The 26,062-nt window shown below is 46.8% G+C and overlaps 2 protein-coding genes across 4 annotated transcripts; both read right to left on the reverse strand.

Moving 5' to 3' along the window:
* Positions 1-461: 461 nt before the first annotated feature.
* galnt7 (UDP-N-acetyl-alpha-D-galactosamine: polypeptide N-acetylgalactosaminyltransferase 7) lies at positions 462-17,030 on the reverse strand. Of its 2 annotated transcripts, none has more exons than XM_085408903.1 (15): positions 16,564-17,030; positions 12,663-12,774; positions 11,872-12,190; positions 10,603-10,769; positions 9,206-9,336; positions 8,042-8,121; positions 6,480-6,662; positions 5,745-5,862; positions 5,538-5,660; positions 5,153-5,268; positions 4,613-4,715; positions 4,006-4,104; positions 3,637-3,765; positions 3,433-3,463; positions 462-1,687 (listed from the first exon to the last, which is right to left on the reverse strand). In XM_085408903.1, exons 1-15 carry the CDS (start codon positions 16,684-16,686, stop codon positions 1,581-1,583), a joined length of 1,941 nt encoding a protein of 646 aa, XP_085265029.1. In that variant the 5' UTR covers positions 16,687-17,030; the 3' UTR covers positions 462-1,580. The 2 variants fall into 2 exon arrangements, with proteins under 2 accessions (XP_085265029.1, XP_085265028.1); XM_085408902.1 differs by lacking the exon at positions 6,480-6,662 and adding an exon at positions 6,839-7,021.
* Positions 17,031-17,478: 448 nt separating this feature from the next.
* LOC146667250 (ankyrin repeat and SOCS box protein 5-like) lies at positions 17,479-25,745 on the reverse strand. Of its 2 annotated transcripts, XM_085408905.1 has the most exons (8): positions 25,469-25,607; positions 22,808-22,902; positions 20,748-20,827; positions 20,551-20,658; positions 20,320-20,473; positions 20,113-20,247; positions 18,506-18,697; positions 17,479-18,405 (listed from the first exon to the last, which is right to left on the reverse strand). In XM_085408905.1, the coding sequence occupies exons 2-8, from the start codon at positions 22,857-22,859 to the stop codon at positions 18,266-18,268; spliced, it is 861 nt and encodes a 286-aa protein (XP_085265031.1). In that variant the 5' UTR covers positions 22,860-22,902; positions 25,469-25,607; the 3' UTR covers positions 17,479-18,265. The 2 variants fall into 2 exon arrangements, with proteins under 2 accessions (XP_085265031.1, XP_085265030.1); XM_085408904.1 differs by lacking the exon at positions 22,808-22,902 and having other exon boundaries at positions 25,469-25,745.
* Positions 25,746-26,062: the final 317 nt, after the last annotated feature.

Raw genomic sequence — 26,062 nt, forward strand, 5'->3', positions numbered from 1 at the left:
CAGGAAGAAACTGTGCAGCTAACTCAGCCAACTTAATATTGTTCAAAGTTTATCATCACGGTTTAATCTTAATGACCTTACACAGGAGCATCTACAATTGTCTGTTAGTGTATTTTGTTTGGAATTTTAGGTTTCTTTCTCTCAATCCTTTTTCTGTTTATAACTTTTTCACAAAAAGAAACGATTCTCATTCTTTAAACAGAAAGAAGAGCACAGAACAAAGTGAAGCCCACTGTGCAGCCTGTAACACCGGACACATCCACCTGCAGCTCCACCCCTCCGTCCTGACACCTCTCGCCTTTTCTGCTCGACCTGCTTTAGACTGCAGGCTGTCTCGCCGCTCGCGTCCATAACTCTGCACATCTTCGGCCTGTGGGAGGGGTCGTATCCATAGCAACTTTGTTGCTGTGAGGCGAGATTCTCGCACAGGCTGATGAAGTAGTTCCACTTCAGTCACACAGTTATAGTTGTAAAAATCAGGTCATTTATTTCCTCAGCCCACATTATGAAATCTCTGCTATAAGTTAGCTATTTACAAGATCATTCAAGCCCTCCACAAAATCCATCACGATCATCTTTAGAAATGATTATTTACACAGTACAAAACATCCAAACACCAAAGCCCCTCCCTGCTGCACACAAAACAAAAACATCTTCTTTTTTTAACCACAATAATTGTGCATTTTTTACATGTTAATAATCCTGCCTCCAACCCCACCCCGATTACTAATGAGTCACAGTACTGGTCAGCTACTAAACTCTATATTTCTCATCCAGACTGTCGGTAAGACGGCGACCCACACATCCTTTAGAGTATCCCAGTGTATGTCAGAGAGTAAATGAAGCCTGTGAGGAGCAAAGCGCTAAAGTTCAGGAGTTCATGCTGGTTTGAAAGCTCAGCACAGAGGAAGGAAACGCCGCCACAGCTTAGGGACGCGAATGGGAGGAAATCCTTTTTTTTTTTTTGCCTTTTCAACATTTTGGTAAATGAAAATAAAATCACCAATGAGCCAAACTGAGCCTGTGCAATCAAAATCACACTTAGGCCAGACGAGGGGTTTGTTTGTGAAGATCCAATAAAACCAAATCAAAGCAAACAGCAGCAGCGAGTCACCACGTCCAAATATTCTTCAAAATGTGCTGCTTGTCGCTCTTTTCCTCCGTTAAACTGAGGACCTTCTTCATCCTGGTCTTTTTCCAGCGGCAGACTAAAAACCACACCCATGATGATGATGATGATGTGACTGAAGTCTAAACTCTTTGGTAAGTCAGCTCATCAGTTTGGCCGAGGACTAAACAGACCTAATAATCTTAAGACTTGATGGGATTCATTTCACAAATGCAATGAGAAAATTAGAAAAGACCTGAGAGCCTGAAAGGACAGAGACAGTGTAAACAACCACCAGGGACAGTTCGTGTTCATCCAGCAGCTCTGGATCAAACTCTTCTGGAGTGTCAGAGCAACCTTCACATTTGGGCCGATGTCAACAGTTAAACCATTTGGGCTTCATTTTGTTGGAGGTACACCAACACCTAGGTGTCAGGTATTCTTCCTCTAAACAGATCTCTCCCAGATGTCTTCACACAGCCACGATGTTATTCATCTCCCATTTCTGAGTGGTTTTACTGGTGTCACAGTCTGATACGAACACTTTGTGAAGCAGATCGGAGCGGTCCAGACATTTTCCTATATGGAGAATACAGCAGCGGGATTACTGACGGACGCTCACAGGCCACCTACAAAACACACACCAGGGTGGGGACCTCCAGGCCTCAAGGTCCTGCAGGTTTTAGACATGTCTTGAAGTTCTCCAGAGGTCTAGTAATGAACTAATCATGTGATTCATGGTGAGATCTGACACACACAGGCCCTCAAGGCCTGGAGGTCCCCACCCCTGGTCTACACACTAGTGCTGTCCACATGCACTGAGGGACAACTGTGGGAAGGCTGCCCTTTAACAATGTGGTGTGGACACGATTATTACTGCTGTGAGCGTGCAGGGTGTCACACTGCAGGGTAATGAAAAACAAACCAGAACCTTCTGTGCTGGTCTGGTCTACATTCTGCCCAACACTCACTGCAGGATGTAGACCAGACCAGAGCACGGGCAAACCATGAATGGTGTGTGTGTTCCTGTCTAGCTATCTTTGTGAGGACCCAAAGCTGCATTCACTATACTTGTGAGAACCAACAGTCACTTGTGAGGACACACTCACCGGTCCTCACAAGTTTGAAGGCCTTTTTGAGGCTGTGGTTTTAGTGTCAGGGTTACAATTAGGTTATGGTCAGGTTTAGGATGAGCGTTTGGGCCCCTCCTCCAATTGGAGGCGGGCGGTGCACGGGCCATCCCTCGGTAGGGTGTCTGGGTCCTGGATTGTCCACGGCGTCTGCCATGGTGCACCAGGGTCCAGTCAGAAGTCCATCCAACCATGATGAGTTTTTTAATTGTTGTTTTTGTTTCACCAAATGAAAAGAAATTTTTAACTTTTTAAAAAGTTTTTAAAGAAAGAAAATGAATTGGTTTTGAAAAGAACCTTTTAGTATTTTACAGAAAAAAGAAATCAAATTATAACAAATGAATGTGTGTGCCTATGTGGCGGCGATTCCACCCGTGAAGGTCTTCAGGTCTAGTTACGCACAGTGGAAAGAGGAAACCAGGCTTGCTCTCAGCGACCTGCTCTGTCCGATGGAGAGGAGTGAGCAGAGAGTGCTTCTATTTACACCCTCCCACTTGTACACTTGTACACGTCTGTTTTTCAGTTCGAATTTCGTTTTAGAAAGTTCTTAGTTTTTTGGGTAGAATTTCTCCAAATGTATTTTTTGATCACTCCTCACTATCAACAACATGTTTTTAGAAAGATTGTCATTTTTTAACCATGTAAATCATTTTTAATCATGTCTACAGTATTTTTTTAACCGTGTACTTAGTATGTTTAACCACAACTGTATATTTAATTTATGTTTTATTATTCTTAAATGTAATTAATCAATTGAGTTTGTAACTGTAATACTGTACCAATTAGGATTAAAGCCAAATGGAAATTGTAATTAATTGTTATGCAATGATTGGGTTTAGGGCCAAATTATTGGTCCAATTAATTAGGTTTAAGACCAGAATGGTTATGGTTTATCATGTGGGTTGGGGCTTAGTTAAAGAATAGTGTTAGGGCCAGATTAGGGTTAGGGTAAGGGGCTAGGGAAACCATTATGTCAATGACGGTCCTCACTAAGATAGCTGAACGGGCTTTTGTGTGTGTGTGTGTGTGTGTGTGTGTGTGTGTGTGTGTGTGTGTGTGTCTCTGTCTGGCACCAAAAGCACTTCTGAGGCTGAAGTAAATGATGCGAACAGCAGCTGACTCCATGTGTGATAAAGCCAAAAGTGCCTTTGATGATGAGAAAAGATGAGTTAAAATGCCAGTGCAGTCCTTTACCTGTTGGCACATGAGTGAATCGATGCAGATCCTGCAGACACAGACGGGAAAGGAGAGAAAAAAAGGCAGTAAATTCAGCTTGTGTCAGAGATTTTCTGCCTCCTACATGTTGGTGTGATCTCAGTGCTTCCAGCCTCCACACGCTGCTGAGCAAACATCTAAAGACCAACACTACATCCATCTTATGATCTGTGTGTGTCTCACCTTGAAGTACTTCCACTCCATGTGCTGGTTGGTTTCACAGTGTGTGATGATGATAGCAGACTTGTCGCCTCCTATGGTCAGGCACTGATCATACTGCATCAGCTGGTTGGCTTCATTGATGCGGAACAGCTACACAGAGTTCAGGGTGAAAAACCAGAGTCAGGATCTGGACACCTAACGTAAAGCCTGCCTCCATCCTTTCTGTGACACGAGGCAGGAGAGCACACTCATGGAGCGATAAGGAGCCCAAGCTTTCATCTACAGAAGCAGCCAGCTGTCCCTTTAACCCACTGATCACAGTAACACTGGCTCATGTCGTCACACCAGAGGAAACAAAGAGCCACGTCACGTGTGACAGTGTTTAATTACCTGGTTTCCACCCATCCTGTGGCACGGGCCCAGCTCTACATTCCCTCCGTTAGTGTGTCCCATGCTGTCGATGCAGTAACTGGTGTCGAAGCCCCGGATCTGCAATCACAGGGACAGTGAAGCATGCTGTGTGTGAAACATGTTTATGCATCTTTGTGAGGACCAAATACTGGCAGGCTTGTGGGGACCAACAGCCCTTATGGCAGTGGTGTCCAAACTCCAGGCCTCAGGCCGGTGTCCTGCAGGTTTTAGATGTGTCCTTAATCCAACACAGCTGATTTAAAGGCTAAATGACGTCCTCAACGTGTCCTGAAGTTCTCCAGAGGCTGGTAATGGACTAATCCTGTGATTCAGGCGTGTTGACTGAGGGTGAGATCTAAAACCAGCAGGACACCGGCCCCCTCGGCCTGGAGTTGGCCAAGCCTGCCTTATGGGGACTAAACGCCCGTCCACACGAGTGGGAAGACAGTTTTGAAACTCAAAATGTGGTTTTAGGGCCACAGACAGGGTTATGCATTCATCTTTAATGGTTAGGGTGTGCGGCTAGGGAAAGCATTATGTCCTCACTATGATATCAAAACGAGAGTGTGTGTGTGAGCACGCCTACCTCCCCCCACTCTACATTTTTAGGAGGAAGTGGGTAGTGCTGTGGAATGTCGTATGCTATTTCCTCCATGAACCACTTGAAACTTTTGCATCGATGCTCCTCCCTGCAACAAGCAAACATGAGATCAGCTGTGTGCTTAGCAGCTAAAGATGAATTCAGACAGAAAAACGCTTCATCCTCAGGTCACATAGTCCTGCATGTTATTTACTGCACACCTGTAACACACCACTTTAAAACATTTACGCTACAGCATGATAGAGGGTGCATGCGTAGCCACATCTTTCTGAGCACAGTTGGAGGTCAGTGTTTAACGTTTCCACAGCGATGGAGTGAATTTGTGTCAAAAGCACAACAAACCTTTATATGATCGTACCCACATTAAACAGTTTTCCCTAAATGAAGACCAACTCGTCGACTGCAAATCATACAATCACACTGCACAGCTGAAGGAATACATCCTGGGGAAAGTCAGTCAGTGCTACACTATGTTCTGAGTGGGCGTTCACTCAGTAAAAAGGTAGAAGAGTGGTTTTTGTGCACCTGAATCGTTTAAGGTCACTGATGTCTCCGTAGGCCAGAGTCAGAGTTTCAGGGCGGCTGGCGTAGAAGTAGTCCTTATAGTCGTCCCACCAAACCTCCACCACACGAACATAGTTCTGCAAACACAAATACAACACATGTAGATGAAGTACCATCCCTTTCATGACAGAGTGATTGCATAGGTGTAGCGGTGACTGTGGGCAGAAGGGCAAAAGCATGCATCTGCTATTGGACCTGGCTCCATGCATGCAGGTGGAGGGCCAGATGGCAGCAACACCTCCTTTGTGTAGACAGAAACTTGGAAATGCAGGACTCTGTGGAAACTTGAAACAGAAGATGTGCACTATACAAGTTTCCATCCATTCACACGTTTGTCTGCTTTCACCTTGAGAGTAGGCGAGGATCCAACATGTGCTGGCGGAGGGTTGCCTTGCCATCCCTGAAGTCTGTAGATGTGGCCGACGCGAGAACAGGGCACAAAGAGCAGCTGGCCACCACACTGCCAGATCTGGACCAGCATACAGAGTCACAGTAACCATGATGTCTTTACAATGTGCAGGGATGAACATAAACTGGACAATTCAAAGTCTACCTTGTAAGATATTTCAAAATTCTCCCCTCCCCATATCTGCAGTCCAGGGTCGTACAGTCCCAGCTCAAAGAAAAAGTCTCTTTCTATAGCAAAGAGACCTCCTGCCATGGCTGGAGACCTGCAGGTATAAAGAAACAGTCCTCAGCCCGAAACAAGCTTCCATCTCTTTGTAATCATGTGACTCTACGCGGTCAGTCCCTCTGCTGACGTGATAATGAACAAGTGACACTGACAGAGACATGAGTGAAAGACAGCAGGAGGACGAATGAAAATGTGAAGACAGAAAGGAGTGATGGTGCCTCAGTCCGAGCCCAGTTCACACCAGAAGCTCACCCACAGACCCCACAAATATCCCAAAGTCCCACGGCCTTCAGCTCGGGACTCAACCCACCTTAGGCAACGCAGCCGCCAAGACCACTTAAAGGAAAGAAGGAGGCCTTTCAGACAGACTCAGGGTAAGAGACACCTGAGAGGAAGCTGTGCTACACTGAACAAAGAAGAGTCAACAACAAGCTCCTCCCCTCCAGTGGGTGGAAGATAGATGTGTGCAGCGATTCCCCAAAAGCAGACACCTAAACAATGACTCATACTCATGACGTTACCTCTACACAGGCACGGCTGACATGACCTTAAGATTAGCATTTTCTGTTAAGGTGAGGCTGCTCTACTCCTACTGTGAGCCCTGTGAGAAATGACCGGGACACGTCCACACGAGTTAGGAATGACTGTGTGTACCTATAAGGCTCAGTCTGAGTTTTTCTCAGCTTATGCTCCCTGGCTCCCAGAGGGATTCTCTTCCACAGCATGCTCCAATCCCAGGCGCCTCTAGCAAAACCGTTGCTGTCTCCTCCACCCTGGGGCTCAAAGGTGAACGTCTCGCCGTGGACGGAGTCGATCAGAGGCACCGTACACACCGTTCTGACACAGAGGGCCACGCATGCAGCATACGTGGAGAGGAGGGGTGTACATGAAGGGGATGACAGCAGTGCCAGGAAAAACACACAGACAGACACAGGGAAAGGTGCCACGCGGGGTGGGGGTGGAGACACAAACAGAACAGAGGTCAGTTTAACAAGCTGGTGCGTTGTGTGTACCGGTAAGGCTGGGTGGTGTGCGCTCTCTTGGCCTTCTCTCTCTGGCTAAGCGGCACTCTCTTCCAGAGCAGGCTCCAGTCCCACGCTCCTCTAGCCAGGCCGTCCTCGTCTCCGCCTTGCTGGGGCTCCATACTGTACTCATTACCATCTATATAGTCTATCAGCGGCACTGTGCATACTGTCCTACATACACATAAACACACACAAGCCTTTGGATGTGCCGCTTTTCAACAACAGCGCTGTAAAACCAGAGTAAAGGAGTGTGTGGCTCAGAGCGTAGAAGTGATGCAGCACAGCAGACGATCTAGAGGCGCGCAGACTGAGCAGCCACGGTGGGACGACGACGCGTCCTCGGAGCGCCGTCAGACCTTTCTGATACAGAAAACTGATTAAAAAGCATAAAATGTCAAAGGACTGGTGGAGGGGAGGCCCTAACTCACCGAGGCTCCATCAATACAGCTCCAGGCACTCAGCCACTGATCAGCCATAAGATTAAAACCATCTGTGCCACATTGTTGAGCCATTTTTAACATTCAACAGTTGGATCCATATTATTCTGGTGATGTGTTGGTTTTCAATCAGAGCCATCTCATATCCAGATTATATTATGTGTAGAACTGAAAAAGCAACAGGACACCGACTCAGACGGCTTCGCGGTTAGCGAGGCCGGTTCGCTCATCTGTCCAAGACACACTACAGAGCTGCAGGTCATCACATTTCATATCTTTTTCTTAATTTAAAAATAAAATCTTAAATTTGACTTTATGATAGTTCAGTCCGTGACTTTTCAGCCTCTAAAATGCGTCTGTTTTGCATCTTTGTGCGAATCTGCTGCTGCGATAACAAACTCACACAAACACAATTTGTGCAATTTCCCTTTGGGGGTCAATAAAGACAGCCGACTAAATTATTCAGCAGGTTGACTCAAAGCCCTCGAATTACAGCTGAAAGTCTGCACGTCGTGATTTGATTTCACATCGATCACACGGGAGCAACATTAAAAATAATGTCGTAATAATAACGTCTGTATGTCTGAGTTCACGTCATTGAACAGGACGTGCAAACAGAAAAACTGAAACTGTCACAGCAGTGCTGAAAAACAACAAGCTGCAGGTTAACAGACAGCACAGCTTCACAACCACGACAGCTGTGATAACATGAGGCTACACTGTGTGTGTGTGTGTGTGTGTGCGCGCGCACTACCTGTCCTTTGAAATGGGAGCGATCAGTGGAGCGTACCAGTTGATCCCGACCTCACAGTGAGCATCCAGGTAGACCAGCACCTTTAAAAAGGAAACCCTTTGAAATGTGATGCTGCAAAGCTGAGCCTCTGTCTAAATGTTGCTCCACGCGTCCACTGACATCCTGAAATATGACAGCAGCTCCGACTCCTGGGTCACGAAATCTGCCGACTCGTGAGAATTCTTCCTTCTCTTGCTCAGAAACATAAGGACCAGTTCATTGTGGCTTGATGTCAGCAGCAAAAACACACAACGCCTTCAGAGCAGGTTTGCATCTGCAAATCTGGCGTCACATGACACAAACGAGGGTTTAACTGCAGGCATGTTTAAGGACAGATGAAGCGCCGTGTCTGTTGGTAAAATTGTCACAAACACGGTGTCCACTCTTGCTGGCTGTGACCTCCAGTCACACTGTGACAAACCTCAAAGTGTTTTTTCTCCAGCATGTTTAAACTTCACGTTACAAAGACGAGGCCTGCCTCCTGTTCTCTGCAGTTTGAAAATGAGAAACTAAAAGTTCTCACTCTGCTGATAGATTAGTCGTGTGTGGTTTCATCCCTGTTAGAGCCAGAACGACTGGCCCTCTGCAGCTGTTTGTGGACGCTCCTCTGCACTGTGTTCGTGTCCTCTCTACATGCTTTTCTCCCGCCTGTCAGCTGATCTCCCATCAGTTGTCTGAGTTCTTTTATTCGGCTTGTCGGACTGTCGGTGATGCAGAGGATCACTGACAGGACTGCTGGTGCCATTCGGCACTTTTACAAATCAGTTATTGACACTTATTTAAAGATGGGAGCCCAGTTTACTTTCTTACTATATGAAATTGTTTCTGCAGTAATAAAGTGTACATACAAAACAAAACAGTTACATCACATGGAACCAAAATCTCTGCGGAAAACTGCAGCAGTGCCAGAACGTAAGAACTGAGCTGGAACGGTTTCCTGTCTGCAGCGGCCGCACGTTGGGATCTCTTCAGAGGCGATGTTGTACATTTAACACAGAGTACTCTTACACACTACACACAGTACGTCACTGTGTTTATTTTAAATTCTGATCAGTTCGCTAATTAAAAGTCTAAGAGACATCGTCAGCATTAGAGAGGAAAAGCAACAGTGGCGTCACATGGTACCTGTCCTTTGGTGGCCTTCTTGGCTCCAATGCTCCTGGCCTGTATTAATCCTTCCCTCTTCTCATTCCTGAAGAGTTTGACGAGGCCGTTCCACTGCTTGATGTACTCCTCCAGGCGCTCCTTCAGATGGACTGCAAGTGCATTGGTTAGCCAGCATTAGTACACGCGTTTGGACCAATGAGCATTTGAGAAAACAGTTTTGGTTTGCTGACAGACGAATGCTGGAGTAAAGACACGAGCTGGTGATTGTTAGATTTGTATTGTTGATTGTCATTTATGCTTAGAAATATCTACTCATATATGCTTAGAGTTGTATAATCAATGTCATGTTGGTAGATTCTTAGGAGTCTGCAAAGGCATCGTGTGCACTGCAGAGTCCTCTGGCATCCACACCCTGGCAGCTGGGGAGAGGTCTACCTCGTTTTATTGCTTCATGGCAGGATAAACGTAGCTGTGTCAGTTTTAGTCTGAGTGCCTTTAGTTTAGATGGACCGCTGGACTTCCAGACCAGCAGGTTTAGGGAAGTCTTTATGGGGTCACACTCTGACCACACACTCACGCACACACACACACACACACACACAACTCTTTGTGTGTATGAATACGTCGTATGTTAATGAACCTATGTATATTCATGTGACCTCGATAAAAGAGCAGTGTTACGGGGGAGCGGACGAGAGCGACTGAGGTCAAGCGAAGGAACGGCGCTTGTCGTGGTTCTCTCCCTCATGCATGAGTAACACGAAGAACTTTGCCTACTTGTGTGTTGCTTTTGCTGTGTAGTTGAATTGTCTTGGACGTTCCAGCGAATGGGTTTAAGCTACACACCTATCAGTGATGTGTTCCCACATGCGTGCTGCACACAGCACCAGCTGATTGATATGTTCATGGCTGTTAGCAGCTGATCACACAGACGTTTCTATCATAGGTAGGTTTCCTTACATTCCACTAAGTTAGAGTTTAGCACTCCAGCCTAGTCAGACAGCATTAGCTAACTTAGCTAGCATGAGTCAGCTGTGCAGCTTGTCTGGTCCTCCTCTCACTTTCATGTCCCTCTCTGATGCTCCACAGCTGAGTGCAGCGTGCTGTAGCGAATACACTGACATGTGTCCGTGCTTTGTTTCTCTACAGTCAGGTTGTTAGCCTCTGTCTTCTCTGTGCTGCGTTCTGGCTCCACTGGGGGATTACAGCCGCCCACGTGGACGTCTGAGGAGCGTGCACAGACATGATGGTAACACCATGTGACACCTTGCCTCTGACCACAGACTGCAGCAGACAGCACCACGTGAACCAACAGGACGGCCTTTGCAGGTGATCATTAACAGCATGATGGAAAAAGGAGGCTGTTCACAGTGGAACCAACACGCATCTAAAATGATGTTTTTAAACAGACCCACCTTTGTTACTGAAGTCATCTATCAGGACAATCTCAGCCAGGTACCTGCGAGGAGTCCTCTTGATGACACTGTGGACAGTCCTCATCAGCGTTGACCAGCCTTCGTTATGGAAGACTATCACCACGCTGGATGTGAGCAGTCTGTCGTCGTAGTGCCAGTACTTACACCTGCACAGAGGACACGGTGTGCCATGAGAAACCTAGTTGCTGCACAGCGTAGTACAGTCTCGCTGCACCAACGCAACTCCTACACGGTAAAACTTGTTGAAACTGTGCATCGACACTGTGACACAGGCGCCGTCTAACAGTCCGACGCTTCAGCTCTGCATCCATCAGAGCGCGAGTGTGTGAGCGCCAGGTTAAAGTTCGAAGGCACAGAGAAAGCATGTGCACAATGTGTGTGAGAATGAGGCTAACGGTGCATTTCAGTCCACGGCAGCAGGACCCATAGCCTGAGTCTTGTGTTAATGTTCCTTTCACACTAGGGCTGCTCAATTAATCGAATTTTAATCTCGATTACGATCTGGGCTTTCAACGATCATTAAAAATGACCGAGCCGATTATTAGCCCCTCCCTCGTGCTTTACTCTCGCGCTGCTCCGTGTGGCAAATCGAGCGCACCTCTCTGCGTTTCGAACACGTGTCACAACAATTAAGAGCAGCGGTCTCAACACATTGTTATTGTTAAATAAATATCGTCAAATAATCGAGATCTCAATTTCAGTGAAAACAATCATGATTATCATTTTTGCCACAATCGAGCAGCCCTAGTTCACACCGACTCGTACATGCAGAAACAAACACAAGAACATCATTCACCGAATTAGTTTGCAGCCTGTACGAGGATCTGAGTGGAAGCATTTATGTTCTCACTTCAACTGAGCGATAAAGTCAGCAGCGCCAATTGAAAAGGCTGTGAGGCAGCACCTGTGTCACGCTACACTCTGCCAAAGGTGTCGTGTTAGAAATCGGCCACAGTGATTTGGTCATCACGCCCATTTCTGCACTCAGAACACAGGATACGGCGTACTTAATGATGTGTCGCTTTTCTGTTTACGAGAAACACATTGTGAACACGTGTCTGCACACGCGGCATGATTCAGTATCATTTCCTGATTGATCCCTGAGTGAGGTTACAGGAGGACGATCGGTGTTAGGCTTACTGCCCGTTTCCTGTGGCTATTGAAGTTTATCTCCTGTAACATTAATCAGGTTGATGTGACTGCAGGACAAAAGATGGCAGACATGCATTCAGTGGAAGCAGTACTTACTCTTCGTGGCGTATGTCATTGATTGTTCTGTCCAGTGAAATCATGTCACTGGCAACCATGTTGAAGCCAAACTCTTTGATGGAGGCCTGAACCGAGTCTTTGTACTCTGGACCCAGGACAAACGGCTTAGCGCCCTCTCCGGGTCCACCGGGGACCCCTGGAGGTTCAGGCTCCTTAGGCTCAAAATTTCCCAGGATACCTTTCTTCAGGACGGGGCTAGTGTAGGCGTGTGTGTGAGGTCCGAATGTCACATACTGCTGTTGAATCACCTGCTTCTGGTTGGATTGCTCCTTTGAATCCTTGGGAAGGTCGGCCCCTCCTGAACACAAACCAAGAGATGACACAGGACCACAGCATACAAGTGCTAAGAAAGTTAGACTTTAAGTCTTTGGCAGGAGAAAACACCAAAACCACTGTCAGGGCTGATGTTCATTAGCAGTGATTACAGACCAACAAACAATCACTAATGAGGATCATCTTCTGTCAGCTGCTCCACAGCAGACTATCTCCCTATCCCAGCATCCCCCTGCATCTCCTCCTTCACTACATCCATGAACTTCCTCTGAGGTCTTCCTCTTGCCCTCCTGCTCCGTCTTCATCACCCTGTGTCCAGAACATCCACCCTCCCTCCTCTGCACATGTACAAATCCTCCTAGCCTCTCTGATTGACTCATGTCTAATACAGGAGGTATACACCAGTATTGGTGATTTAAATACAGTAATACCGTGGGCTGTCACTTTGATAGTCACCCGCTTTGGCCACAGTCAGGAAAAAACAAGCCAGTCCTCACCGTGTTTCAGTCTGATGGAGTCGAGGTCGACCTCCACCCCCTCCACATGAGGCCAGGGCATCACAGGCTTAAACTGCTCTGCAAGGTCACCTTTGGGCAACAAGCTGTCATCCTGCATGATGAAACACAACAGACATGGATATTAAACACGTGTGTCCTACACTGAAATACAATGCAGCTCATTTTAAACATTCACAGAGTTAATGCAGCCAAGACACAGCGAGTCTGTCTGCGCGCCACGCTGGTCACAAACACGAGCGAATCAAAACCAAACACACCACAAACAAACAAACTCGAAAGGTTCTGCAGAGAAAAGCACATCAATATCATTACTGTCCTGTTCTAGATGTTAAATTCTGATAATCAAACGTGATTCAAACATATGGTTAGTGCACAAGATCCTAAATAAAGTTGCTCCACTGCAGTTACCAGGTCCACCACAAGGGGGGGCTGTGCTTCCAAGTGTGCGGAGACTTCAGCTCTTCTGTCATGATGTGAACTAATGGATTGTCGGCATTAATCATTAATCATTTTGTTTTGTGCTTTATGGGATTGTATTTATATGTTTAATATTCTGATATCTGGTAGTGTGTGTCTGTTAGTGTGTGTGTGTGTCTGTCTGTTAGTGTGTGTGTCTGTTAGTGTGTGTGTGTGTGTGTGTGTGTGTGTCTGTTAGTGTGTGTGTGTGTTAGTGTGTCTGTTAGTGTGTGTGTGTGCGTGTGTGTGTGTTAGTGTGTCTGTTAGTGTGTCTGTTAGTGTGTGTGTGTGTGTGTGTGTGTGTGTGTCTCTGTTAGTGTGTGTGTGTGTGTGTTAGTGTGTCTGTTAGTGTGTCTGTTAGTGTGTGTGTGTGTGTGTGTGTGTGTGTGTGTGTGTCTCTGTTAGTGTGTGTGTGTGTGTGTCTGTTAGTGTGTGTGTGTGTGTTAGTGTGTCTGTTAGTGTGTGTGTGTGTCTCTGTTAGTGTGTGTGTGTGTGTCTGTTAGTGTGTGTGTGTGTCTCTGTTAGTGTGTGTGTGTGTGTTAGTGTGTCTGTTAGTGTGTGTGTGTGTGTGTCTGTTAGTGTGTGTGTGTGTGTTAGTGTGTCTGTTAGTGTGTGTGTGTGTCTCTGTTAGTGTGTGTGTGTGTGTCTGTTAGTGTGTGTGTGTGTCTCTGTTAGTGTGTGTGTGTGTGTTAGTGTGTCTGTTAGTGTGTGTGTGTGTTAGTGTGTCTGTTAGTGTGTGTGTGTGTGTGTTAGTGTGTCTGTTAGTGTGTGTGTGTGTGTGTGTGTGTGTGTGTGTCTCTGTTAGTGTGTGTGTGTGTGTTAGTGTGTGTGTGTGTGTGTGTGTGTGGTGATTTAAACTGTAGCTTTTCCTTTTGTGTACAGTCCCTGAAACCAAATCCAAAGAAAAGAAACACAAACACAGACATCTATACAAACAATGAGGTGTGTGCGTTGACTGTGTGACAGCAGGGTCAGGCTCCAGCATCCCCGGGCCGACCTGGGTGACTGGATTACATACAGCTGCTCGCAGGCTCGGTGACCCACCTGCTTCAGCAGGGAACAAAGCTGCTCGTGTAGCACGTTAACCTAAGATGATGAGAGCCTGTTCCTACTTCTTCATGGACTCGCTCAGCCAGATCTGCAGCTCCGCACGTGTAAAACCGACTGAGTGTGAGCAGCTCTCAAACCTCAGCACGCCAACAAAGAAATAAACAAGTTGGTCATTAAAGTGTAAGAGCATGTGTTGGTCAGCTTGCTTCAGTCTTCCCTCATTCACAGAAGTCAGCGATGGATTTTTGCAGCGTCTGTCTAAATTGACAACGCAGAATAAACCCCGCCTCCCCCTTGTTTGATGATCTGGTCTGGTCCAGGTTCAGCCCTTCCGAGCTGATGTTAAACAGCCAAGCAGACGGCGAGGTGTGTTTCAGAAGAAGACACACCGGTGGAAACTAAACTCCTAGTGAAGGAAGCTGCTGGACTTCCTCAGCGTTAGCCAGTTTACCTTATTTCTATTAGAAAAATAATGTTTTTGTGTTTAGCCAACACTTAGTGGGTGCAGGCACACTCTTTGTGCATGTGTGTACTAAATCATGTATCTGCCTCACTGCTGCCAGGACACACAAATCAAACCTCAGACTGTCCCACACTCACTCCCGACACTGAAGGAGCCCCACTGATATCTGAAGGAGCACAGGAGCTCATTGTTCGTCTATGCACTGTTTATTTAGTAATAATAAGACCTTATGGTTATAGCCCACATAAACAGTTTTGCACGCTGCCTGTGACTGCTGCCTTCAGCAAGCTAAATCAGATGAAACCCTGCTAGAGTTGGCCATGAAGGTGAACCGCTCTGAGGGGTCACGGTTCATGGAGACAGAGGTTCTCTCACCCTCAGTACAAACCACCAGGTGGCGCATTACCCAGTGTTGAAGGTTGGTGGCAGGCCCAGACGGAGACGACACACCACAGCAGGTACATGACTACAGGTGGGTTTCATAAGCAGCCCGTGTTAAAAATTAAATATCACCAGTAGCTGCAAACAGCTGTGATCGCTCCGTTGATCCTTCACTAGCAAACTGTGACACAAGCTGGCAGAGAGGCAGCAGTCCTGCCTGAAGCTCACAGCACAGCCTCAGCGCAGCATACCGAAGACCATAGCAGGGAGTCTGTGATGGGTGCTGCCCGTTAGCTGTCTAACATCACACTGTTCAAGAGACTCGGTGTGATGTTGACACCAACAAGAAATGAGCAGAGTTGAATCCATGTTCAGAGAGAGGCACAGCACCCACACAGCCTCTCTGCACCAGGCTGGTGTCGGTCAGCCGTGGCAGGATTCATTTACTGCCCTAAAATTGCTAATACACTAATACTCCACTAGGCCAGCATTCAACAACACCCTACAGTAACTGTAAGTATGGATGAATTATCAGCAAAGTATCAAAAATAACTCCTTTTTAGTACTTTGAGCATTTGTGGGGAAAATTCCTGGAAATGGTCCAACCCCCCATCCATCCACCACCACAGCAACTGTCATCATGTGTATCAATATACACTCATGTGGCAAAAACAACTGGGATACGTCTTTTGTCCATATAGCCCAGCCCTGTAGAGGTGACACCATTTCTGTGGCAGCCGCCTTACACCAGATCCAATAACGGTGTGAAACCCTGCACCAGTCCCCTCTACCTACACCTGCCTCCAGCCAAAGAGGCAGACAATGTCCTGAAGACATGACAACAGATGGTGCAGCCTGTCTGTCTCCTGTGTTTGACAGCGCTGTAAGACTGGTCAGGGCTTCAGGACACCTGTTCTGGCACAAATAAAGAGGACGTACTGGACATTTGTCCTCTGACAACACCAGCGTGACTGTGCAGAGCCTACACCATTAAACAGCTGCAGACACGGGACACGACACGTAAAGGTGTCCCACTGTGGGCTGCGGCGTGCACACAGATCTGCCTCTGAGGTGTGACTGAGGCACCGGGAGCTGCTGAAGCCTCCATCAAAGCGCCAGAACACGTCCCCGGGACCGGGTCCACGCAATCTCCACACGGGTGCCCTTTCTTACATAACCCAAAAAGGATCTGCGTTTCCGGCTGGAATTGAACCAACAACCTCCCGCCGGCCATGACCGTGTGGCTCAGTGGCACACTGGTCTTATGTCTACATGCAATCATTTGAATACCTTGCAGAAAAACCGCAATACCGGAACAACTTTTACAACCCACTTCCGCCTTTGACTCCAACATGGTGACATATGCGGATATGAATGCTGGGAGCCACGGTGCTGTCAGCAGCAGCGACTGTACAGCTAGAGTCCAGACCACAGCGTCCGCTGACTGCCCAACACACACACAGTGCAACAGCGTGTCATAACTGCTCACACGCTAACACTGATGTGGCTCAGAGCCTGTTGTGTACTCACCCTTTTCTCAAACGGGCTGTCTCTGTTGGCTTTGGGGGTCAGGGTGGACCAGAGCACCAACAGGCCCAGAAACGTGCCGATGACCAGCAGGCTCCGCAGAATGAATCCCACTTTGAGCCTCATGTTAGCAGCAGCCGCTACGCTGCGTTAGCTTCAAGTTAGCACGGGAGCTAAGCAGCTAACAGGTCGCTAGCTTGTGCTGAATGTTGAACAGGCTCCTGCTGACGCAGCGACCTCCGCCTCCACTACACCGACACGCCGTGCCTCTCCATGCTAGGAACAGTTTCTTCTTCTTCGGTTGTTTCTCGGTCGTGTCCGGCTCTCTGAGGCGCCGTGTAGATGTAGACGCAGTACCACCACCTGTGGGGCTGTGCTGCTGCACGGACGACAATGCTGGTAGGCTGTGGTCTCCACTGCTGACAGGCTCACGCACGGGCTTAAAAGCAGGTATTACTGGGTGTGGAGACAAACAAGAGGTCGGTCCTGTCTGGTTTGTTCGTCATTAGGAGGGATGTGGCTCATTGTCCACGTCATATACAATTGTAAAAAGTGCATCCAAGGGAACAGTAGGCATTGGTAGCATTCACACGGAGTTAATATGAAAGCATTCAGAATAAAGGTACGGGGTGATAATAAGTCCAAATCATTAGAAGCAATGATTCGGTCTCACCTGGTACCAAGAGGATGCAGAGAGCTGAATCACAGGTGTGTACAGGTAACTGTACAACACCTCAGATGTGTCTGGCCTGATTTAAGCCACATAAAGACGTGGACATGCCAACACACTGAAAGGCACTCAACCAATTAAACACCTGCATGTTTTGTACAACCACACACCTCGCTGAGGTATTTCCACACCCGACCTTCAAATAAATAACTTTACCAAGGAAATAAGAAATTGAAGAGGATTAGATATGACACACTTTATTCATCCCAAACGTTGGGAAATGATCACATTACAGCAGTCACAACATGAAAACAGCCTCACTCAATAAAATAAATATGACATCACAAAACGAGCAGCTCAGAAAGATTAAAAAATACACACGAAGCTGAAGTGAAATGAATAAATACAAGTGAAATCGCAAAGTAAGTCATGAAGGGTTATCCAGTGTTGTTCTGATCAGTGTTGGACTGAACTCAGACGGTAACAGCAATGATGGAGGACGGGTACCATCACACTGGGGTCCAGGACATTTCCATGAAATATATTCATCCAGTCACCAGGATGAGCCTGATGTCGGTCACCCTGGAGCCTTCACGTCATCAGATCTTTGTCTTCTCCGTGACCCTTGGAAGCAGGTGAAGTTGAACAATGAAACTACAATGATGGCTGAAACAGGCGCTCAGCTCAATCACGGTGAAGACTGTCCATCGCCAAGCTAAGGCGAGACCTACAGACTGAGACCTGATAAGACCAGCAGAGCAAACAGCAGTCGTTTCAGCACCTAAAGTTCATGAGGAGTCATTAGGCTAAACAAAAGGAATAAAAACAATCAAATTCTGTTTAGGACACAAAGACAAATTGTCCCCATTGTAACTAAAGTTCTAGTGAAAGAAACAGGTCGTCAGTTATGGCGATGAAAGTAATCTGCTGTGCAACAGAGCGAGTACAGCATGCAGCAGGTCTGCGTGTTCTCGTGTGAAATGTCGGCGGACTCGGTGTAACCACAGAGCGGTGATATCAGCGTGCACGGTGGCGTCACTGCTCGTTGCTTCTGTAGTCCAGGTAGTGAGTGAGCAGGCCGGGCAGAGGAAGCACAGGGAGCAAGTTCAGTCTGGATCGCCCAATCAGATTTCTGATCTGAAGACGACACAACTGGCAGAGACTCCTTGGAGAAGCTAGAAGGAGACAGAGACAGAGCTGCTGTGACTCAGACCGACTTCGTTTCATCTGGTTCTACACAATAACAGAGTCACCACAGCAGCACATGACCAGTACCTTCAAAGGCCAGCAGCAGCTGGTGTGTTTTCCCACCAGGGGGCGCCAGCTCCACCGGCCGCTGATTGTTGCCGTCTCGGAAGTTAGTATTCGCCCCGTAGTCGAGCAGCAGTGACACCTGATCTGCGCTGTCCTGTCTGACAGCCGCATGCAGAGGGCTGTCGCAGCCTCTGCCCACACTTACATCTGCTCCTAGATCAGACACACCCACAGAGCCATGAAACGTGACCATGGACGGTCGACACAGAGACATTTACCTGCTCTTGTCTGACAGACCACTCCAGCTGCTCCAGACCACAAGCACATTTGTTCACACATCATCCTACAACACTTTTTCCTGCAGCCTGAAGCACTTTCCAGAGCTTTTACTCACACACAAGGCCAATCCGGATTAATCAAAGAAACCCTTCATACATGTATTTGGACTGTGGGTGTGGAGACTCTCCACACACAAAGACCAGCCGACCAGAACAATCAAACCCAGATCCTTCCTGCTGTGAGAGCGCAGTGCTCACCACCATGCGGACTGTCCTCTATTATTTTTTTAGGACGTGGCCTGTTAAACAAATTTCCCAGGTGTGGGACTAACAAAGGTTTATTTTTCCTTATCTTTCCATACCTTATCTTATCTTATCTAACACGCCCGGGAGGAAGCCGCACTCTTGTGTGTTAACACTGACATGACCGTGACTCTGGTCTCTAACCCTGACCTAACACTCTCCTCTTTGCAGTGCATCTCCCCATAGTCTGTCCTCGGGGTTAATCATAATAATAATACGTTTTATTTGAGGGCGCCTTACAAAAAGAAAAAACATATCAATAAAAAATTGATTCAAATACATTTAAATAGAAAAACAACAAACAAGATTTGACAACAAGTAAGATCTGTATTAAAGTGAGTAAGCCAGTTTAAACAGGCTTTGAGCTGTGACTTAAATACGGGAATCTATATTTCCTATGAGTAGGGATGGGTATCAAACCCGGTTCTTGTTGAGAACCGGTTCCCACAGTTTCAGTTCCTTGGAGTTGTTTGCCATTTTTGCAAACGATTCCCTTATCGATTCCAGTCGCCCCGAATGACGTCACCACGTTGTGGAGCGTCATTTACCCGGCAGGAAACACGCTCAAGTTTGGTTATGCTTTACGAGAACGGATGACAACAGCTCTGCTCCCCACAGTGAGGAGACGAGCACAAGGAACAACAAGATGAGTGGCAGATCTGAGAGAGCGGGAAACAGTGGAGATATGAAGCAGATCACAGAGATGAGGAGGGCCAAGGTTATGGATGCACTTAAACGTGAGAACCAAGATTTTTACGTTTATCTTGGCTTCTGTGGGCAACCAGCTGTTGAAGAACTGGTAATATAGTCTCTTAAAGGAGTTATGACCCCAGCTGCTGGTTATGAGACGTTAGTGACTTCATATTTTCACTTTTTCCACCTTCAGATGTATTTCCACGGTTACGGGAGCTTTCATTTTAGCACGAGCGTCAGAGCTGTCAGGTGATTGTTCAGAGGACTCCAAAGCTTGAAACATCAGTCACAGCCCTGCAGACATGAGCCGCATCAGGTGAAGCTACTCAGCTTTGTAGTGAATGAGACTCACACCTCTGTGCAGCAGGACCTTTGAGCAGGCTGTGTGTCGGTGCAGACAGCTCACATACAGAGGAGAGCCCAGGTGGGAAACTTCATAATCTGGATCTGCTCCATGAGACAGCAGGGCCTCCACACAGTGGCTGTTACCTGCACGTGTACACACATAGTTGCAGTTAACACGTGTTACCCATAGTCAAACAGTGCGCTGGCTATATTTACCTCTCTTGCAGGCTTCGTGCAAAGCTGAGGGAAAGTGTGTGTGATGCGCACGCGTGTGTGCGCCGCTCTGCAGGAGCAGTTCCACACAGCCGACGCTCCCCGACGTACAGCAGTTGTACAGAGGAGTGACACCATCAATGGTAGCAGCGTTCACCTGGACACACACAAACAGATGCTGGACACAAACACACGGTGCGTCCATGCAGATGTACAGATGGTGCTGATACTCACATTAGCTCCAGCATTTAGTAAAGCTCTGACACAGGCGACGTGTCCTGATAGACAGGCTTCGTGAAGAGGAGTCACATGATCGATGGTGACAATGTTGGCGTGATAGCCCTGAAAAACAGATGTAAATAACGGGACGTGTGTCGGCTTTATTCAAACTGATAAGCGATTACCGGAGCCTCACATCGATGTCCAGTTACCTGGGCCAGCAGAGTGCGCAGGGCAAGCAGCCGACCCTGAGAAGCTGCTTCATGGAGAGGAGAACGATCTGCCCAGGACCCTGAAAACACACAGAAAAAATGCAGACATGTAGTAGAAAGTGGAATACAAAGCACCAGCCTGAGCTCATTAATGACTGATGTGCTTTCAAACTCTGTCTCAGGCTTAGTTTGAAGATCAGGAATTTCACGATGAAACAGTAACATGTTTGTCCATGTGAGGACTTCTATGATGACACCCTGCCGTTGTGTTGCTGAACACTAAGCAGTAGAGCATCTCCCTTCTCTGCGACCCATGGACACACATCACACGTGCGGCCTGACACGTTCTCTAAACCACAACAGGAACGCTTTGAATCCCACACACTGGAGGCATGTGGCTCCATGCTCCACTGTATCTTACTGTGGAGCTGAAGGGCTCCGCAGTAAGATATAGCGTAAGGATCTTCTTGTGGCAGGGCTGCCACAAACTATTATTCTGATAGTCGACTAGTCACAGATTATTTTTGCCATTAGTCGACTAATCAGATCATCATCCATTGGACGTAAAACTGCGCACTTATTTAACTATCATTAGCTTACAGCTTGAGGTGTTTAAGGTATGTGCTAACTAAAAATAAAGACAAGATGATAGTTTATTAAACTTTTAACAAACTCAGCCGTCTGCTCCTTGCTATCTAAAATATAACAGGACACTGGAGTAAACTCTCGACCATCTCAGACTTCTGTCAGCTGTCTGTTTGACGTTTATTCAGCTGTGTCAAAACTAACTTTAATCTCAGCCAAACCGATTTACTCAGGGACAAATAAAACACAAAAAAAAGCCAAACAATAACAGTTTTAAGTTATCTAAGTGACTCATATATCATGTTTAACCCAAATAGCGAAAGTCCACGGTGGGTTTGAAAACGATTTGCCGGGAGTCTGCAATTCTCGTCGGCTCGAGTGACCATTGAACCCCCCGGCTCGCTATCGAGCTGGTGGGTAACAGACGTCTCCGAAAACGTCAGAGCGCTTTTGCAAATATGTGGTGTCTTGATAAACCGAGCAGATATTTGAAGTTTACAGCTACATTCTTGCCTGAAAATATGTTAGAAGTTTGTTTTGCGACCCAGAATGATTAAGAAGAGTAATATTAAAACTCAGTAGCTGCCGCCATTGTTGGAAACTGGAATTGGCTGAGCCGTGCTAAATCTGGGGAAAAGTAGGACGCATTTGTCGGCTGCATTTGGGAAGCCTTTGTCACATCGCTGTAACGTAATCGGCCTTCAAATGCGGCCTCCAAAGGATGCGGCCTGAATTTGGACATATCGACGATACCGGAGTTGCTTCTTCTTCTTCGGGGTTTAACGGCAGCTGGCATCCTTGTGCATGCAGTGCTGCCATCTTCTGTTTCAGTCCATTATTCCACTCTTAAATCCTACTACTTATTCCTGCGTCTTTCAGGACAAATTTAATAGTCAACACTTCGTTTAAAGCCAGGCTTTAAACGAAGTGTTGACTATTAAATTTGTCGTTGGCGACTTTGATAGTCGACTAATCGTGGCTTATTTCGCTCTTATAGAACATTTCACTCGCTGGGCGCACGTCCTCATTTTATGTTTGACAGCATTTTAGTAGGTAAAGGTGAAGCTTGGACATGAGTTGAGCTGTGGTTTGGGGAAGGCGTCGAAGGGGATCGGCGACAGCTCCCGGGCCTGACAGATCCCCATGTACTTAATAGAAGAGAAGAAGCTAAAGCAGGGAGGGCGGGTGGGGCACGTAAACGAGAATGAACAGCTTGCAGAACTGGGGGAACCTATATAGATGAGAACCGGAAGGAGCGTGTTTGGAGGCGTGGCCCTGCTCCTGAAATTGCTGCTTAATCTGCAATTAAGGTAGAAAACAGGACGAATCACAAAGAATTGCACTTAATGAGAAACGTGATTTTTACTTGTTTTGTAGCAGGGCGTCAGCACCTGCATTTGGAGCTCGTCAGCACGTCCTCAGCTGTCACTGCAGCACACACCACAGACCCACACACAGTCTCACGTCCAACATACCCATATCTCCGTCTCCCCACGGCACATCCAGCCACTGGTAGATATAGGACATTTTGACTTAAGCAGAATCCCTCCACTCCTCCTGTTTGTCCTTCCTGTATGCGGGACACATCAGACTAAGAATCACCTCGCCATCGAAACACCAACAAAACACTGAGAATGATCAGATGAGACTATAATGAGCTGGATCACTGACAGGCTCCTCCTGTGGCAGAGCACTGAGCAGTGTCTCCAGATCATAACAACGAACCTCTCTGATCAAAAAGCTGAGCCCACTCTGTCAGTGAGTCACTAATTCAATGAATCTGCCTTCAGCCGCAAAGAAATGTGTAATGTTTCTGTTAAGAGTGCACAGTTAATGCTCAGTCATCCAGGTAAGGAAATCCCAAAAGGTTGGTTCTGTTCATCTGGATGTTTCAGTGGGAGAAACGTTTGGTCATCATCCAGGTGACAGTACACAGTTAAGTAGGAACGCAGCCTTGCTCCAGTGAGCTGCTGCTGGCGTCCTGTGGATGGTACGACACAGCTGCCGCGGGGTTTAACTGGGCTACATTTAAATAAGCTTTCTGCAGGTTTTACAGATGTGTCATTAAATCATTCTGTATCAAAAACATGTTCACAGGGCTGACTTTAGGTTAATGTTATCATAGTTTTCTATTTTCTAATTTGTTTTATTTCATCTGGACTTTTTGCTTTTGATTCGGTTTAGTTTGAGTCATTTTCCAGAATGAGCTTCCGTGTTCAGTTTAGTCGTTATTGTTTGAAAATGTTTAGTTTCATGTTATGAACTAAAAAGTCTTTTAGTTGTAGTTAACTGTAATAACCCTAACCCTGCATGGCCCACATTAACACTAACTAACCAAAACCAATTTAGAAGCATTCATTAACCAAAGGTTGAAACCTGAACCTTCAAACTGCACGTGTGTGACGTGTTCACAGCATTAACCACCTCCAGCCTCAGAAACTCCTGAAAACAGACGCGTGCTGCTGCACTGGGAGTCTTCCTCACTCTTACAATGAAGCGCTGCAGGAATCTTTCAGAACATAACAGGATACAATCACAAGTCCCTAAAATGTTTTACTTGAAACAGCCCACTTTCCCTCACCCTCCACCTTATGTAGGAACATTTCATTCACACATCTTTTGAAAATAACTTTTAGTAACATCTGCCAGCGTAGCTCTGTGCTAGCTGGGTCAGCTGGTTGGTAACGTTTGTCAGTGGTGCCAGACTTGGGTATCCTGACTATTTGAAACTGGCTTTCTAAAACAGGACACTGGAGGGTGTAGTAAGCAAGTCTGATATGGCCAGGCTATCTTTAGTTAGCGGGTTTGAAAAAAAAAGCGCAGTCAAGTCCGAGACAGAGACAGAGATCACGACAGACGTCTGTCAAAAATAGAAGAAAAATGAATGCAAAGCTCGTTTGCAAGCACAAAGAAACTTCCTATGAAGGTCGTAAACAGCTGGAGCCGCTCTCAGCTAGCTGGCTGCGAGGCAGGGTGCCTGCACAGTGCTGACACAGAGGGCAGTCCCACTCACATTCACGCCTGTGGCCAGTGTAGTGTGTCTGTGGACTGTCATAGACCTTAGTGCTGCCTCCATTAGATCAGTATTTACTGACTGAACATGTAACAAACAGCTCACAAATACACTGAGCAGCTTTCTGTGTTTGGCTAATTATGACCCAGCATTAAAGCACATGTATGCATTTCTGTATCAATAACTGAATGCATGATGAATTCCGCTAACACAGAATTTTTACTTAACTTTGTTTACCGACATTATTCAAACATAGCATGTGCAGTATATGTACTGTACAGCTGAAAATGGAGGTGTATGCTGAGGTCTGTGAACCTCCATTGTTTCTAACAGCCAGCAGGGATGACATGTCCACTGATGATTAAAAAAAATCAGATTTCAAAGAAACCTAAGGGAAAAGACCCTTGAGCTGCCTTCATGACATTCTTTTCTCCCTAAACCTCCAACGCCCGAGGATAAATGGCCCTCCCTGAGCCTGGTTCTGTTGGAGGTCTCTTCCTGTTAAAGGGGAGTTCTTCCTCCATTCTCTTACCAGGTGCGTGGAGAACACAGGCGATGGGCACATTGTTGGGTTTTCTGTATAATGTGGTAAGATCTGTACTTCACGACACAAAGTGCCTGTTGTAAACACAGAAGCGAGTGCTCTGTGCTTGTGTAATAAAGAGATTATTGTGTTCTTCTCATTTAAATGTAGGCCTTACTGCAGTTTCACGTGATAAAGTTCAAACACAGTTATTTTGGACAGGTATACTGATGCTGTGCCATTAATCGGGAGTTTTGCGTGGGTATTTTCACAAGTAGTGCTGCTGATTTAGCTTAAGGATCTTCAATCCAGCTGCTTCACAGAGCAGCAGCTCTTCAGTGCAAACCCCGTTTAAATGTACCACCTTAGTATAAAAGCACCCGGCCGGCAGTGTTTCCATACGTCTGCTCAGCTCCAGTCAAACTGCTGGAGGCCCCGCTTGGCCCTGGAGCAGGGCTGTTCCAAACACGCTCAAATTCCACCTGACAGCCACACACTTGTAGAAAGTGTGTTATTTACACTGACACTCTGATAGGGACTATTTACAGAAATCCCCCCGCCACCAATGTGCTTCCACCCAAAACACATCAATGCGCCCACCTTGGCTGGTAAGAATTCCCCAGCAGGCCCGCTTCCTCTCCGAGACGTGCCTCGGCAGCAGGCCCGGCTCAGCACCTCTTTTCCGGGACACTTCGGTAGCTCCACACGGCCCCGGCAGCATGTTCCGACTACTCCGAACTCCGCTGCAATACTGCAGGCAGCAGCAGCTCGGAAAGGAGGAGGGCGAGCTGGGAGTCTTATGATTGGCTGAAGAGGTTTGTTTGCGTTCGGGGCACATGGCCATCTCACATGTGCGCCCACGTGTGGAGCATAGATACAGAGCGCTCCCCAGTCGGACCCACTCCAGACTAGTGATGGGATTTCCGGCTCTTTTTAGAGAACCGACTCTTTCGGCTCGACTCACTAAAAAGATTCGACCCTTTCGGATTCGAGCCGACTCTTCAGGTTGTTTTGTTGCTTTAATTAATTTATTATTAACAATAATATAAAATAATGCACAAAATGAATTACTAATGTAAAAAAAAGTGTTTTTATTTATATATGTTTATATATAAATATATGCGGTGGCCCCTAGAGACAAAACGCGTACAAACTCCAAAACACATTTCTAGCGTTAACTGAACGTCCAAAACA

The sequence above is a fragment of the Rhamphochromis longiceps genome, linkage group LG6 (assembly GCF_057381845.1).
Source record: "Rhamphochromis longiceps isolate RC_006_pf linkage group LG6, R_longiceps_female_GT1.1, whole genome shotgun sequence".
Lineage (NCBI taxonomy): Eukaryota > Metazoa > Chordata > Actinopteri > Cichliformes > Cichlidae > Rhamphochromis > Rhamphochromis longiceps.

What these genes read in the sequence shown, in the direction of transcription:
- galnt7 (XM_085408903.1), bottom strand. Translation starts at nt 16,686, where the DNA reads ATGAGGCTCAAAGTGGGATTCATTCTGCGGAGCCTGCTGGTCATCGGC. An exon ending in AGAAGGCCACCAAAGGACAG is followed by an intron (nt 8,122 to 9,205) that starts GTACCATGTGAC and finishes TCCTTTTTAAAG; the next exon opens with GTGCTGGTCTACCTGGATGC. An exon ending in GCTCCCATTTCAAAGGACAG is followed by an intron (nt 6,663 to 8,041) that starts GTAGTGCGCGCG and finishes CCTCTGTGTCAG; the next exon opens with AACGGTGTGTACGGTGCCTC.
- LOC146667250 (XM_085408904.1), bottom strand. Translation starts at nt 25,712, where the DNA reads ATGGCCATGTGCCCCGAACGCAAACAAACCTCTTCAGCCAATCATAAG. An exon ending in GGGAATTCTTACCAGCCAAG is followed by an intron (nt 20,828 to 25,468) that starts GTGGGCGCATTG and finishes GTGTGTTTTCAG; the next exon opens with GGTCCTGGGCAGATCGTTCT. An exon ending in TACTAAATGCTGGAGCTAAT is followed by an intron (nt 20,474 to 20,550) that starts GTGAGTATCAGC and finishes GTGTGTGTCCAG; the next exon opens with GTGAACGCTGCTACCATTGA.